We start from the raw sequence: 17,325 nt of genomic DNA, 5'->3' as shown, positions 1-17,325 counted from the left end.
GGGAGGCCAAGGCAGGCAGATCACTTGAGCCCAGGAGTTCAAGACCAGTCTGAGCAACACGGTGAAACCCCATCTCCACAAATAACACAAAAAATTTGTGGTAGTGTAAATCTGTAGTCCCAGCTACTCCAAGGGTACTGAGGTGAGAGAATCACCTGAGCCCAGGAGATCAGGGCTGCAGCGAGCCATGACCATGCCACTCCACTCCAACCTGGGCAACAGAGTAAGACCCTGTCTTGAAAAAAAAAAGTTATTGTAGAAGTGTGGATTTATTTCTAGGTTATGCTGTTCCATTGGTCTATGTGTTTGTTTTTATGCCAGTACTATGATGTTTTGGTTACTACAGCTTTGTAGTGTATATGTGTGTGTGCGTATATATATATTTAAATATGTAAAATTATTTTGATACTTTACCATACATTTTTTCAAATTACACCCATTTGAAGTGATCACAGCTAGGGAACAGGTCACCCCATAACAAATCTATTGACGAAATTCATTATAAAAGCTTTTTCTTGGTTGTTTTGTACATTACATTACATATTTTCTTTTTTAAACTAGCATACAACACAAAGCTAAACTGACTCATAGTTTGCCTACTCCCAATTTTGGGAGAAATATTTCCTTTCTACCAAATCATGTACCCTGTAGGAAAATAAATTCCTACATGCTGACAATTGCCACCCAACTTTCTCTGCAAGGAACCTTCCTCCAAATCCTCCGTCTCATACACATGAGTTGTCATGCACACAGTGAATTCTATTTTCTTTTTCCTGAAAGCTTAAGCTGTAAATACTGCAATTTTATTTACAGATCTACACATAAACAAAAGTGAAAACAAGAACCACAACAAAAACAAAACAAAACAAAATAACAAAAAAAATTACAAACCAGCTAGAAAATATTCTGGCAGTGTTTACAAATTAGTTGCTACTTTTGTACAAAATTGCTAAATAATAAAAATGTGAGAAAACTACATATCAACTTCAATAAAACAATTGCTACGCACAACCCTGTACATATAAACACACACCTAACACTGTCACGCTAATGTATTGCCCTTTATACATTTTATTTTCTAAGGTTTATGCAGTCATAATTTGCACACTTGTAACTTTCAGCCATATAACATGTGAGCTTTAATAGCAGCAACCGATGGTACCAGGAAACCTGCATACTTAGAACTTAAAGTAATGCAAAAACTGTGGTACTTACTAACTCACTTTGTGTGATCAGATACTAAGTCAAAAAGAAAATGACTAATGCAAGAATACAGTATGAACATCTAATTAATGTACACCAGTTAAGCCCAGCAACTGGAAAAATCTTATACATGAAGAAACTTTTAAGATTTACTAGGATTCCTTTAGTTTTTAAAACAATATGGCATTACCTTCCAAAAATTTCAACAAAACACACAATAACCTAGCCAGGTGAGTTCGGTCTTTAGACGTTGGAAAAAATCAGCTTTCTGCAGCTGGTAAAGATAATTACACAAAGCTGAAAGTAGAGGCAGCTAACCAGATGACATAGATATGGGAAATGGGGGAAAAGCTTGACATAAATGGTTTCCCATACAGGAAAAAAAACCACAGTGCATTTCCAGTAGACAACACAAAGCTCCCTCTCCCTCCTCCACCACAATGCTTCCTCTCAGACCATACCGATGTTTTGTACCAAGTCCAGTGTGTGTGAAGGGAGGAGACCACAGATAGAGGCTGAAGAAGAAGAAGGCAGATAGTCTTCACCTTTGTTTTTTTCCCAAACATACACCCATGCATACCCACACAAAGAGTTTAAAGCACTAGTGTCATATGTCTTGACCCCAAAACCACTTTGCATATTGTAGAAATCTACCTGGAATAAACTGGCTGGGACTTTTGTGTTTGGTTTGTTTATTTCCTAAGGGATATTTTCAATTCAATTAAACATGTATGAGTTGAGTGCCTACTGTGTGCCTGCCACTGAGTCAGGCACATAGCATTTCAATTTAACTGTTCATTTTGAGGTTTGTTCTTTATCTGACTCCCTTATCCCCACAGTCCTTAGTATCCAAAAAACGGATTGACGATACTATGCTGTGTTCTCAGTGGGAGATGGCCATTGCCTCCTGCCAATGGGAAAGCTATTCTTCAACATAACTGGTAGGATTTGCAGCTGACACAAACCCTACAACATGGGACACCATTCCTGAAGAGTAAAGCGGGAAATGCCCTGGCATTCTTTTGCTCCGTTTTCTACATCCTAGCTTTCCTTGGTCCAACTCATTCCTTCATAGAGGAAGGGGAACACGGTCTAGCCAGAATGATTACAGTCCCTGACACAGTGGGAGCCCCCTGTTTCTGCCAGCTTAAGAAAATGCCACTCACACAATAGGGATGTCTTTCTCCCTAGAGACCTCTCCAGCTGACCCCATCCTGAGAAGTGGTCTCCAAGTGCAGCATTAAGAGAGTCCTTTCCCAGTAATAGGGGTGTGGGAAGCCCAAGGATTAAGGGATCCATGCCTGCTGCTCCTTGGGAGTGTTACATCATTTGACGTGGTTCTCCTTTCCAACGGGTCACTCATGTCAGCAAGCCCCAGGACTGACTTGCTCCAAGCTGGGAGTGGAAGTAAGATGGGACAATGCTTCTTGCAGAGCCTGATAAACCTTAGATCACACAGGTTCAGATGTTCTAATCAGTAGAGGTTCTGTCCCTCTGCTTATGTAATGTGAATTAATAAAATTTCTTTCAAAGTAAGCAATTAAATTGATATGGTGATGAATACCACAGGAATACATAAATGGCAGCTAAAAAATAAAAAGTCTAAAACAATCCACAAAGAACTAAGTAGGCATTTGCTACAAATCAACTGGAAAGTCACAAATATGCTAGGGATAGGGGAGTGGGCATAGTTTTTGGAGACAGAAAAATCCACAACAGCTTAGAGTGGCAGAACTCTATGAGTCTTCTGTAACTGCAATAAGTATATTTGAAAACAGATTCTTCATCCTAAAGGCTATGGAGGTTTTAAGGGTTTTGAGGAAGTTTTATGTCCCCTACTACTGGGACACGGAGTCCAGAGCTTAAATTGAATTTAAATATTCCTAAGAAGAGCAGAATTCCATTTCATACTTTTGCATGACTTCACGTTTGCATTTGGTGCAGTTCTACTCCATATTAGCATACCCCAAAGGCATACATTCTGTGGAGAAGGGACAGCTTGAAATGCTATTAAGGAAGATCTTTATCAGTGGGCCAGGTGGCCAGACCCCATTCTACAGCCCATCTGTCAGGCACAGCAAGCAAATCCACGAAGAAGGAAGGGAGGAAGAAAAAGTTAGTGCAAGAAACACCTGATTGCACATTTTTTCACTTGCTTACTTAGCCAGGAGATCATGGAGCCTGGAGCAAAGCAGGGTTTTCCCAAAGGAACCTGCAACTGTGCATTTAGACAAGTTGTTTATTTTTTTAAATTCATTAAAATGTCAGCTTTCTTCAGAAGTCTGTAGTTTACTTCATGATAATTTCTTGGAGGAAGAGGGTAGGAAGGGACCACATTGCATAACAGATGTTCTGGTCCCATGATAAAAAAGTATTGATTTGTAAGAAAGCACATGAAGCATAATCAACCATACTTGAAGTCTTCCACCAGTGGAAGCTTTTCCAAATCATCAGCATCAAAGAGATCACTGATGCCTTCCTCCTCCCCAAGGCTCAGGAGACAGTCCTCTTGCAGCAGGTGAGGCAGTAAGTTCATAAACGGTCCTTCTAGGTTAGAAGGAATTTGGTTCACAGTCTGCTGTAAAAAGTTGGCTGGGGAGGCCAAGGGAGAAAGGTTTGCTATAGAAATTGACCAATTCCTATGTCCTCAGTTGGCTGAATTCAAGTCTTTGGAATTGGGTTTAGAGATATTCCCATTGTGGTCTTGGTTGTTTGTTTTCACTGGATTGTGTTTCTCCATCTCTTCTGGACAAGAGTAAACCTCAATGGGTCCTTGGGTACTTACCAAACATATCTGTAGGCTCTCTATTGAGTCAAGGGCTTCAAGTCTTGTTTCTGGAGGGGCTTTCACAACTTGTAACGGTTTGGTCTTTAAGGCCACTAAGTTTTCAAATATCTTGATACATAACATAAACCTTTGATTATCTGAATCTGTGGTTAATAGTTTGAGGTCCAGGGTGCAGCTCTGGATCAGTTCATCTAAATTTTTCTCTTCCTGACTCAGCTCGGTTGCTTCTTTTGACAGGCCTTGACACTGGACCAACATGCCCTCATCCTCAGACAGACTGCAGCCTACTGCATGTTTTTCTTCTTTTCTTTTTTTTTTTTTTTCAAGACAGAGTCTTGCTCTGTTGCCAAGCTGGAGTGCAGTGGCATGATCTTGGCTCACTGCAACCTCTACTTCCCGAGTTCAAGCGATTCTCCTGCCTCAACCTCCAGAGCAGCTGGGACCACAGGCACACGCCACCATGCCCAGCTAATTTTTGTCTTTTCAGCAGAGACAGGGTTTCACCATGTTGGCCAGGATGGTCTCAATCTCTTGACTTTGTGATCTGCCCACCTCAGCCTCCCAAAGTGCTGGGATTACAGGCATGAGCCACCACACCTGTTTTTAGACTTCTTAATGAAGGAGACGCTTTGAATGTTGGTGATACCATAAGTCCTTCTCTTTTGAACTTTTAGCACTTTTTCTGCCTTGTTCAAATCCAAGACTCCATGGAGAGACTGGCTCAGGAGCTGAATGAACTTCTTGTTGAGCAGACCAAGGGATGTATCATATGGCGTTTTTCTGAGGGAGATTTTTGGAGTTTTAGGACTATCTGGACTTCATAGAGCAGCTCTTCTTTTGCCTTCAGGGGTTTTGAAACCATCTAATAGGTACTGTGAACACCTTCCCTAGCTCTAGGTTTCACTTTGCCTGCTGCTGTAAAGGCATTTCCGAAACCAGCCTGGCTCAGCAGGGGGAGATGGGAGGTCGGGTAGAGAGGGGACCTGGAGGGCCAAACAGATCAGTGGTGTGGGGGTGAAGGCGGTCACCAATGGGGGAAGTAGGGAGAGAAGAGGAAGGGTGGTGGTGCTGGGCAGATGTGAGGGCGCTGGGACTGTCCCAGGCCAGGGAGCCGGTGTGCAGGAGGAAGTGGTTCCCTAACTCTCCAGGATCCCTTCTGCCTCCTGCTTGTAGTCTATTTTGAAGTAAGGTAGTATGATGCCTCCAACTTTGTTCTTTTTGCTCAAGATTGCTTTGGCATTCAGGGTCTTTTGTGATTTCATATGAATTTTAAGATGTTTTTTTCTACTTCTAGGCAGAATGTCATTGGTATTTTGATAGAGATTGCATTAAATCTGGAGATCACTTTGGGTAGTATGGACATTTTTACATAGTTAATTATTTCCATTTATGAACACAGAAAAAGCCACACTTTGTGCAATCGTATATGCTAGCTTTATAAGGCAGTGCTTGTATTGTTCATTGTTGACAGAAAATACACTAGAGTTCAATGTCATATCATCATAATCTTTAAACACAATACTTTTTCACATTGAGGGGAAATCTATCTGGATCAAAGAAAGTTTACTTATTCACTGACCTTTGATCTTTGATTCTGTGAACAGCAACTACAGCAGATGAAAATCCTTAGCTGCAAAATGTGCATTCTGCTCTCAGGAGTATAATAATTGTAGACAAGGATGGACCAGACAATAATTTTAAATAAGCAAACAAATCTTAAGTTTATCTCCTTTTCTTTCCATTTTAGAGGACAAGTAAATATGCCCACATGGTTTATTATCTGAACCAACCTAATCTTTTTTTTTTTTTTTTTTGAGACAGGGTCTCACTCTTTCGCCCAGGCTGGAGTGCAGCGGCACTATCTCAGCACCATCTCGGCTCACTGCAACCTCTGCCTCCTGGGTTCAAGCAATTCTCCTGCCTCAGCCTCCCGAGTAGCTGGAATTACAGGTGCCCACCACCACGCCCGGCTGATTTTTGTAGTTTTAGTACAGACGGGGTTTCACCATGTTGGCCACGCTGATCTCAAACTCCTGACCTTAGGTGATCCATCCACCTCGCCCTCCCAAAGTACTGGGATTACAGGCGTGACCCACCATGCTCGTCCTCAACTTACTTTTAAATATACATATGCTCTACCTGTTGTCCAGATTTTATTTACATTGTAACAAAACAAAATCATGTCTGCCGTGGACATTCTACAACATTCAAATTGATAGCATCAAAGGCTTCTTTAGGTAACTGGGTAATTTTCTCAGTTATCCAGGGGGCATTTGCCTACCATTCCCCCAGTGGGCACTTCAGGAAATCATCTTGCTTAGAACTAGATACTTCATGAGAACATCAGTGAATCCCACCACCGTTTCACCCCTGGGCTCGTTAGATACTTGGTATCATCTTTTTGGAAAACAGAAATTTTTAAGATAAAGCAATCTATATAATGTACTGTGTGCAATGTAAAATTACTTGATCTCATGTGAAGATAACTAATATTCACTATAGGCTGTTTCTTAAATTTATTAATAGCCTACCTAATTTGTAAAGCCTATTGGCCTACCTTTCTAAACAGAATTGGATACTAGGACTTCAAAACTATTTTAGAAAGTATAATTTTGGGGCCAGGCATGGTGTCTCATGCCTGTAATCCCAGCACTTTTGGAGGCCGAGGCGGGCAGACCACGAGGTCAAGAGATCCAGACCCATCCTGGCCAACATGGTGAAACTCCGTTTCTACTAAAAATACAAAAATTAGCTGGGCATGGTGGTGGGTGCCTGTCATCCCAGTTACTTGCAGGGAGACTGAGGCAGGACAATCGCTTGAACCTGGGAGGCAGAGCTTTGCAGTGAGCTGAGATCATGCCACTGCACTCCAGCCTGGGCGACACAGCAAGACGGGGTCATTCATTTTGATATGAATCTAATCATCTCCTATTAACAGTCATGAGAAATGATATTTTGTATGAGACACCTCCAGATGTTCTAAAGCATATCCAATTAGATCAGGAGATAGTGATATGCTTGGACTCATGGTGCATTAACTCATTGCAGGTTTACCTTCCATGAAAAAAAAAAGTGTATTTTAGTTCACTTTCAATATCTACCAAAGGTTATGATAAGAAACAGCTACATGAATTCCATTTCTGCAATTGTTGTCAAAGATCACTGAGACTATGTTCAATTATCCTACTCATGATACCCTACATCTCACTTGTAGGGCATCATCTAGGCCTATTTTACTAGTACCGATTTCTAAGTACTGACTCCATCATTATGAATCTGTATCTCTGGGGCAAGGGACAATGGTGAGTGGTGATGGTGATTCCTGGAATTTGGATCACTTGTATACCAAACCTCAATGACATGCAATTTACCCATGTAACAAACTTACACAAGTACCTCTGAACCTAAAATAAAAGTTGAAAAATAAAATGTGTTACCAGATGATGGTGATCCACAGGGTTTCAGGACCATTACCCATGAATGATGACAACTGTAGGCTTTATCTCTCAAAATTTGATACCATGAAAAACAACTCTCTTTCTGAAAAGTTTCAATTAACTGTTCTAATCATAATTAAAATTTGTCATACTTTCCTTTAGAAACCAGGAAGCTTGGGACCAAACTATAAAATCATAGCAACTGCATTCATTTTGATAATTATAAAAGTTACTTTTCTTCACTTGACCTTTGTCTACTAATTCTTTTCTTGTTAACTTGTTAAATTTGTCGTTTCATAAGTTACTTCAAATCATTCTTGAAAAAGTCAGGGTACAAACAGAACAGAAAAGAATGCAATAGATGAACTAGAATTACACAAAAGACAAAGTAAGCAGTATGATTCTCGAGAGACTTCTATTTATGGTAATATGAGGAATAGATATCCAGAAAACAAATACTTAATTCAAAACAGATAAATATGCCAGGAGAATAAAGCTGAGTTTATCTTTTATAATGTATAGCTAAGGAAATAACAACAACAACAAAAATAAAGTCTTAAGTGACCAAAATAAGAGAAAGCATGAGTTGAGAGGTCATTATGTGCAGAAGTGAGCAGCTGCCCTGGGGACTCTACTGATTCTTGGTGTTCTAAGCTTTGCTTTAATGAGTTTCTGGCAAGGTGGATGCATGGGAGGGGCTGCCAGGAAACAAAGCCTCAAGCTTGAGCAAAGTTGGAAGTCATAATTGGCATCCCCACTTAAAGCCAAGAACACTGAAGGGTGACACAATCTTAAAATGAGAGTTCTGAGGAGACGAAACTTCAGAATGCTGAAAGGTGACAGTTTTTGAATACGAGAAAAATAAAAATGTCCCGGTTTTGCTTTGATTCTCTGTAGAGGAAAAAAACAAAAGATGGTTGCTTTAAGAATCTGTAACCACAAGTCTGTTTTCACACAGATTTGAGTGAATATTTGCACAACCAGTATTGTCCTTGAAATCATTAAGCAAGAATTCATCTAAAAATGGTCCTTGGTCTGCAAGGGCCTGGGGAGCACCTGTCACAAGAATATGGAAACTCCAAAGGAATCAACTTAAACCAAGGCCTCCAAGACTTTTTTCATAAACTTCTTACAAGCGTAAGTATAATAATACAGGAAAAACACCCAGAGAAATATACCACCAGGAGCAGGAGTCAGCAAACAGCAGAATCAGATCAGCAAAAACTGTGGATACTGGTAGTATCACACACAGAGTATTAAAAATATTTAATCGGTGTAAACAGAAGTAAAAGCTTAATGAATACATCACTACGTATAAAACACTATCAAAAATGACTAGGCCTATTTGAAAAGAACCTAATGGATTCCTGAAAAATAAAAATAGAATAATAAAAAATTGGAAACTCAAAGGAAAGGATAATATCCTCAAAATAGATAATTTCATATAATGTTAAGTGAAATAAGCAAAACACCGATTACTTATGTTTCCACTTATACAAAGACATGCAAAAACTAAACATAAATTGTTTAGTAATAAACAGACAAGTAGTAAGTCTATTTTTCAAAATTAGGAACAAAAACTCCAAACTTCAAGATAGTGATTCTTTTGCTAGAAGATAGAGAGATAAGGATGTTAACAAGGAGCAAAGGGGAAGAGCTTAAAGGTACCAGCAATATTCTATCTCTCAAGATGGGCTGTGCCTATTTAGGTGTTAACTTTATTACTACTGAAGCCTTTACACACTGGTTTCCTGCACTCTTCTATATACAGCAAATATGTATAAGTTATTTTAAAAATAGAAAAATAAGGAGAACGCTTCTGATTGGATTTACAAAACAAGAAAACATTACAAGTTGAAGAATTTTCAGACACGCTCATTTCATATACTAAATTCCTATAACTATTGTGGAAATGTCATAGATTAGATCATGAGTTGAAAATACAAAGGAGCTCACTATTACAGAAAAAGGTGTATGAGGGGAGTGATAAATTCGAGGGCAGTTTTACAGAGCTGGAAAAGCATAAGGAGGCCTACAGCAAGGCATGAGTTTACAGGAAATGGTGGGAGAGCTACAGTAAACACTCATTGGCTGCTTCAAACCTGATCACAACTTTAATTTCTTCTCCTCATAAAGTTTTCAGCTAAGTCCAAAGGAAGACTAGACTAGGAAAGTAGGTATATTTTAAGAGAAGCCATTTGGAAAGTGGTAGCTTTTTAGCAAAACTTTCTTATAAGCCAATACTATTATATTCTGTGAAGCAGAGGATACCTGTCTACAACTTTCAGAACTTACTTGAAATGAATATCATTATGCAAATTCAAGCAATCTTAATATCCTTGTTACTTACCCACTTGGAATATAATTTTGTCTCAACTCTTGGCACAAAACCGACAGCTTTAATCATGACATCATAAACATTTAGAAAGATATCTATATAGTCACTAAACTCAGGTTCAAACTTAATGGTGTCATTATCAAGAATCAGCCTCATGATGAAACCTGGATGTTCAAAAGCTCTAACAGAATCCTGCAAAAAAATTAAAAAATTTACATACATAAATATGTATGAATTGTGATAGACTAAGTAGTACACCAGTCCCAATTAGAATACATGGGAACCCACACTTCCTCTTATGACCCAGACAGCTAAGCCAAGGACGACCTCTAATAAAAAAAAGCAAGAGTGATTCTGAGCTACAGTTGATAGTATCCAGCATCCATTGGGCCTACAGGTCAACTACAGGGTCAAAGTCCCAGAAAAACAAGTGTACATAGCAGTGGAGTTCTAGAATCATACAAGACAGAGCCCAAGAGGAGAACACTCCAATTCCACGGCCCTGCTCATACTGTAACAGGACCTCCTTCCAGAGACAGAAAAGCTTCTTTTTTGCTAAAGTTACCTCATGGTAACTTTCTCCAGCCTTCATGACCCAAATTTCCCAATTATGTGAATTTTCACTTATTTTAACTAATCATCATCTCTAGTCATGATAATCATATATCCCAAACATGCAGATTGACATTAACTTTTTTTTTTGAGACAGAGTCTTGCTCTGTTGTCCAGGCTGGAGTGCAATGGCACAATCTTGGCTCGCTGCAGCCTCAAATTCCTGGACCCAAGTGCTCCTCTCACCTCAGCCTCTTGAGTAGTGGGGACTACAGACATGTGCCACCATGCCTGGCTGACAATTTTTTTTTAAGATAAACGTAATAGGTCTAAAGATGTACTTTCTGCTCTCTCACTAATAAGGATATTATTTTCCTCTCTGAAATAATTAAAAATAAATACATTCGTAAATACATACTGGTGAACTGAACCATACTTACTGGTGGTTGTGCAATTAAGTCCGTGAAATCTTGCATGGAGACTAAAGTGAGGTCCTGCAGCTGTAAAGTCATAAGTGCAGCAGCACAGTTGAAAAAAGATTCCAATTTGGCACTGCTGTCACCAGTTGGCAATTGCTTTTTTTTATTACCTTGGTAATAAATATTCTGCACTTCCGGAAACCACCTTGAAAGAACAAAAGACTTTTAAAAGTCAATGCCTTTATTGAATTACTCCTTTTATATTAAGCATTAACAGTAATTTCTGGACATCTAAAGGTCTTCATAGAGAAGTATATTGCTAAATGATATTACCCACTCTCTGAAATGTAAGTGCTAAAATATTTCACTTCTAGGAAAAGAAATTTTAAATCTTAGCCAATAGAAAATTACTCAGTGATGTGATGCTGTAAGAAAGGCATAATTCTAACTCCTGGAACTATGGCTCCTGACTTTTTGAAGAAATATATAACTAACTTTACTGGATATTATGAAATACTCCTCTCCAGTCTCCTAAATGTTATCTAGAAAATATATTTGTTAGTTTAAAGTTAAAATGTAAATAACTGATTAACCAAGGGAGGGCTTATACTATGTTCAATACTCTTGGTTGTTTCATGCTGTTCTATCTGTTTACAGTTACTTGAAAACAATTTACAAATCAACAAAATCAGGTATTTATTTTCTCATTCCCCTTAATGTGATATCCTGAAAGAGCGTCTGATGTAAAACAAAGTTTCAAATGTGTATGTGTCCTTCTAATACAAGGATAACAGTGTAATTTCATATATAGGTACATAATGATGATAACAAGCAAAGTTTTCAACTTATAAAACCACTCTCCAACACTACAGAATTTTAAAATGTTATCTTTTTTCATAAGAGATAATGAATTTTTTAAATAGTCAATATAATTTCAGGAGTTTCCTGAATGTTCCAAGAGAGAAAATCTAAATTTGAAATATATTTATTCATCCCTTTAACAAGTATGTGTTGAGTGTTTACTACATACTAGGAATAGCGTTGTATAAGATATAAAAAATATGGTATCAGCTAGGCATAGTGGCTCACACCTGTAGTCTCACCACTTTGGGAGGCCAAGGTGGGTGGATCACCTGAAGTCAGGAGTTCAAGACCAGCCTGGTCAACATGGTGAAACCCTGTCTCTACTGAAAACACAAAAATTGGCTGGGTGTGGTGGTGGGTGCCTATAATCCCAGCTACTTGGGAGGCTGAGGAAGGAGAATTGCTTGAACCTGGGAGGCAGAGGTTGTAGTGAGCTGAGATGGTGCCACTGTACTCCAGCCTGGTGACAAGAGTGAAACTCCGTCTCAAAAAGGAAAAAAAAAAAAAGACATGGTATCATCATTTCTCTCATAATAATAAAGGCAATGTGTCATAACAGAAAAAAAAAGATCTAAAATAAAAGGAGATATAATTTTCTATTTAAATAATGAAGAAGGGTTTCATAGTGAAGATGGCAATTTCACCAAAAAAAAAAAAAAAAAAAAAAAAAGACAGAAAAGAGAATGAGGAAGGCCCTGAAAGATTCAAAGTGGAAGAATTATAAAGAAAAATAAATGGAGAAGGTAGGGTTATCAGATCATTTCAGTGTCTCAAATAGACAACAGAATACAAAACAGGAAGAAATATATGGGGGAAGATCCAGTTCAGGCAAGAGATGAAATAAGTTTAGGTCTGCAGAACTGGTAAGAGGACAAATATGACGTATTTAAAAAAGTATTCAATTGTTCATTCTCTCAAAAATATTTATATGACTCCCTATTATGTATGAAACATTTGGGGTACAAAAGATTTCCTAATTCTCAAAGTGCTTATATTAGTGAAGGAAAAGAGGCACATACATAAATAAATAAATATTATTTTTAAAAAGGACTTAGAAGAGAACAAGTGCTGGAGGCATTCATAAGGAAGAGATCGCTTTTGATGTGATAACAGTAAAAATTTCAAAAAAAAAAAAGAAGGGTCATTTAGGCTGGTTATTAAAGAATAGAAGAGAGTCTTCTCCAGTAATGACCTGCATCAAGCATTGTAAATAGTGTAAACCACAACAGTCTGCTGATAGTGTGCAAGAAGTCCTCATTCCATTTTAATCTCTTAACCTCTAATTCAATCTTTATAATTAGGCAAACAAAGATGACAATGCTGAGACCCAGAGTTTCAAGTTTTCATAGCACTCCCATCTCACAAATGAAAGCAAATAAGGAGTAACTAATTACTTTAAAAATCAGTAATTGGTGAAAAGGGAGAACAAAGAGCCTCCAGACTTAGTCTACAGATTTGTAACAGTGGTAAGGTGTGGTTACAGACTAGTCATAGAAGTTATATTCTGTTTTACTTAACATGACTATTTCTACAGGCATGATCCAAGGTGAAAGTCTTTTCAGAACTGAGGATGGAAAAGACAAGTTAGATCTATATTGCAGAAAACCTTTAAAGGCATATTAAGAAATATGGAGTTCCTTTCTCAACAAAAGGGAGGCACTGAACTGGGGAATATTTTAAGACTCATCCGGCAATGGTTTACAGGCCAGGCTTGAAAAAGAAAGATACCAGAGACAAAGTATTCCTGGCAGTTATTCAGATTTTGCAATAGGCTATATGGAAGGTTAAGAGGGCCAGCCAAGGGTAGTAGTCCTGGGGATTAAGAGGAAGGGATGCACATGCAAGTTGCTTCTGAGAGTAGATAAAAAATAGTTGATGCTCATAAAATAAGTCTCCATAAATGCAAAAGGTACAAAATCATTAATCAATAACAGAAGGACACTTAGAAATTCACAAATATGTCTAAAGTAAACAACACATTTCTAAATAGTCAATGACTCAAAGAAGAAATCATAAGGGAAATTAGAAAACAAGATGAATGGAATGCAGGGACTTCCATACCATAACTCAGTGATTAGAGGGAAATTTTTAGCTGTAAACACCTACATCAAAAACAAGGGAAGGCTGGGCATGTGGCTCATGCCTATAATCCCAGCACTTTGGGAGGCTAAGGTGGGAGGATCTCTTGAGTCCAGGAGTTCAAGAACAGCCTGGACAACATGATGAGGGTCTGTCCTGTCTCTACACACACACACACACACACACAAATATTTAGCTAGGCATGGTGACATGCGCCTGTGTTCCCACCTACACAAGAGGCTGAGGTGGAAGGATGATTTGGGCCCAGGAGGTCAAGGATGCAGTGAGCCATGTTCATGCCACAGCACTCCTGCCCGGGAAACAGCATGAGGCCTTGTGCCAAAATAAAAAAAAAAAATTAAAAAATTAAAAAAGGGCTGGGCGTGGTGGCTCACACCTGTAATCCCAGCACTTTGGGAGGCCAAGGCAGGCAGATCACAAGGTCAGGAGATCAAGACCATCTGGCTAACACAGTGAAACCCCATCTCTACTAAAAATACAAAAACAAAATTAGCTGGGCATGGTGGCGGACACCTGTAGTCCCAGCTACTCAGGAGGCTGAGATGGGAAAATGGCATGAACCCTGGAGGCAGAGCTTGCAGTGAGCAGAGATCCCGCCACTGCACTCCAGCCTGGGTGACAGGGCAAGACTCCGTCTCAAAAAAAAAAAAAAAAGAAAATATAAAAAGAAGAAAAAACTAAACTCAAAACAAGAAGGAGGAGAAGGGAGGAAATAAAGAGGTGAGTCCAAACAAAAAAATATTGAATAGAAAAATAGAGAAAAATCAACAAACCTAAAGTTGGTTGTTTAAAAAGATCAACAAAACTCATGAAATTATAGCTAAGCTGATCAAGAAAAAAGAGCAAAGACTCATATTGTTAAAATCAGGAATAAAAGGGGAGACATTAATACTTACATTACAGAAATACAAAGAATTAAAAGGGAATATAATACACAATTGTTTGCCAACAAATTTGATAACCTAGAAAAAATGGACAAATTCTACGAAGACAAACACTACTAAATCTGGCTTAAAAAGAAATAGAAAGTATCAATAAACCTGTAGCAAGTAAAAGAGATCAAATTAATATTAATAATTTACAAACCTTCCAGGAAAAAAAGGCCAGGACTAGATGGCTTCACTGGTAGTTCTAACAAGCATTTAAAAAATTAACACCAAACCAAATGTTTGGTTTGTAAAGAATTCACAAACCAAAAAGGAAAAGAGAAAAGAACACTTTCTTACTCATTTCTGTAAGGCGAGTATTACTATAATACCAACTACAAAGACATAACACACATGCACACAAAAACTACAGACCAGTATCTCTTATGAAAAAAACATAAAAATCCTCAACAAAATACTAGAAATCCAAGTCCGGAAGCACATAAAAAGGATTATATGATCACATGTGATGGCTCATTCCTGTAATCCCAACACTTTGGGAGGCTGAGTCAGGAGGATTGCTTGAGTCCAGGAGTTTGAGACCAGCCTGGGCAACACAGTGAGACCTTGTCTCTACAAAAATGAATAAAATTAGCTGGGCACATGCCTGTAGTCCCAGCTACTCAGGAGGCTAAAGCATGAGAAACACTTGAATCCGGGAAGCAGAGGTTGCAGTGAGCCAGGATCGCACCACTGCACTCCTGCCTGGGTGACAGAGCAAGGCCCTATCTCCAGAAAAAAAAAAAAAAAAAAACAAAAAAAAAAAAAACAGGATTATCTCCATTCCATGACCAGGCAGAATCTACCTCAGGAATTCGAGGTTGGTTCAATACATGAAAACCAATGTAATATACCATATTAATAGAATAAAAGGGAAAATCCCATGATTATCTCAACAGATTCAAAAAGCATTTACAAAATCTAATACTGCATGATAAAAAAAAACATGTCTGCTCTTGCTGTTTCTATTCAGCATTGCACTGGAGGGTCTAACCAGGGGAATTAGCTAAGAAAAGGAAAAAAAAAATAACCAGATGGGAAAGGAAGAAGTAAACTGTCTCTATTTGCAGATGATATGATCTTATATATAGAAAGCCATAAAGAATCCACACACAAAAACCATTAAAGCTAATAAATAAGTTTAGTAAGGTTGTAGAATACAAGATCAATATGTAAAATTCAGTTGTATTTCTACACACCAGCAATAAATAATCTGAAGATGAAATTGAGACGACCATTCCATTTACATAGCATCAAGAAGAATAAAATACTTAGAAAAAAATTAAACCAAAAAACGTAAACACATTTTTGTATTTACATTTGGTATTTCGACAGAACTAAATAAATGGAAAGACATCCTGTGTTCATGAATTGAAAGACGTAACATTATTAAGATGTCAATACTCCCAAAATTAATGTACAGATTTAATGCATTCCCTATTAATATCCCAATGGCATTTTTTAAAAAATGGACAAGTTGATACTAAAATGCATATGAAATACAAAGGACTCACAACAACAATTTTTCAACTCAGAAAAATAAGAACGAAATTGGAGGACCCACACTTCCTTATCTCAAAACTTACTACAAAACGGTTTGGTACTGGCATAAAGACAAATAGGCCAATGAAACAGAATAGAGAGCCCAGAAATAAACCCTCACATATATGCTCAAATGATTTTCAGCAAAGATGCCAAGACAACTCAATGAGAAGAGTCTTGCAAAATGGTGCTCAGACTACCAGGTATCCATATGAAAATAATGAATGTGGGCTCCTATCTCAGACCATGTGTAAGTTAAAATGAATTTGGTTTGTAAAGGTCAAAAAGGCCTAACTGTAGGAGCTAAAACTATAGAACGATTAGTTCTGTTTACCACACAGGCAAACAGGTAAATCTTGGTGGCTTTGGATATGATACTGATATGGTTTAGCTGTGTCTCCACCCAAATCTCACCTTGAATTGTAATAATCTCCATGTGTCAAAGCTGAGGCCAGTGGAGACAACTGAATCATGGGGGCAGTTTCCCCCATACTCTTCCTGTGGTTGTAAGTCTCGAGAGATTTGATGGTTTTAAAAATGGGAGTTCCCCTACACAGGCCCTCTTGCCTGTCGCCATGTAGGACAGGGCTTTGCTCCTCATTCGCCTTCCACCATGATTGTGAGGCCTCCCCAGCCATGTGGAACTGTGAGCCAATTCAACCTCTTTCCTTTATAAATTACCCAGTCTCAGGTATGTCTTTATTAACAGTGTGAGAACAGATTAATACAGATACCAAAAGGCACAAACAACCAAAGAAAAAACATAAATCAGACTTCATCAAAATTAAAAATATTTGTGCTTCAAAGGACACTACCAATAGAAATATTTGCAAATCATATAATTGATAAGAATCTAGTATCCAGAATATACAACGAACTCTTAAACCTCAACAACAAAATATCAGATATTTTACATGTCAATAATAAAAATTAGACAACCCGGTACAAAATGAGCAAAGGGTTTGAATAGACATTTTCCAAAAATGACAAATAGACAATAAGCCCATAAAAAGATACTCAACATTATTGGTCATTAGGGAAATGCAAGTCAAAATCACAGTGAGATACAACTTCATAACCACGAGGATGGCTACAAGCAGAAAGATAGACAATAACGTGTTGGAGAGGCCGGGCGCGGTGGCTCAAGCCTGTAATC

At 38.2% G+C, this 17,325-nt stretch overlaps 1 protein-coding gene and 1 pseudogene across 1 annotated transcript in view; both read right to left on the bottom strand.

Moving 5' to 3' along the window:
• Positions 1-17,325, bottom strand: part of DNAH7 (dynein axonemal heavy chain 7) — a 344,384-nt gene that overhangs the window by 269,572 nt on the left and 57,487 nt on the right. The window contains exons 11-12 of the mRNA XM_030916210.1: positions 10,759-10,942; positions 9,779-9,958 (exon numbers count right to left, since the gene is read on the bottom strand). Coding sequence (XP_030772070.1) covers positions 9,779-9,958; positions 10,759-10,942 — 364 coding nt within the window. The remainder of the gene's footprint in view (positions 1-9,778; positions 9,959-10,758; positions 10,943-17,325) is intronic.
• Positions 3,608-4,918, bottom strand: LOC104676758 (annotated as a pseudogene).

Source organism: Rhinopithecus roxellana, chromosome 14, assembly GCF_007565055.1.
Source record: "Rhinopithecus roxellana isolate Shanxi Qingling chromosome 14, ASM756505v1, whole genome shotgun sequence".
Lineage (NCBI taxonomy): Eukaryota > Metazoa > Chordata > Mammalia > Primates > Cercopithecidae > Rhinopithecus > Rhinopithecus roxellana.
Note: the sequence above shows the minus strand (reverse complement) of the source record. Positions and strands in the feature narration are given on the sequence as shown.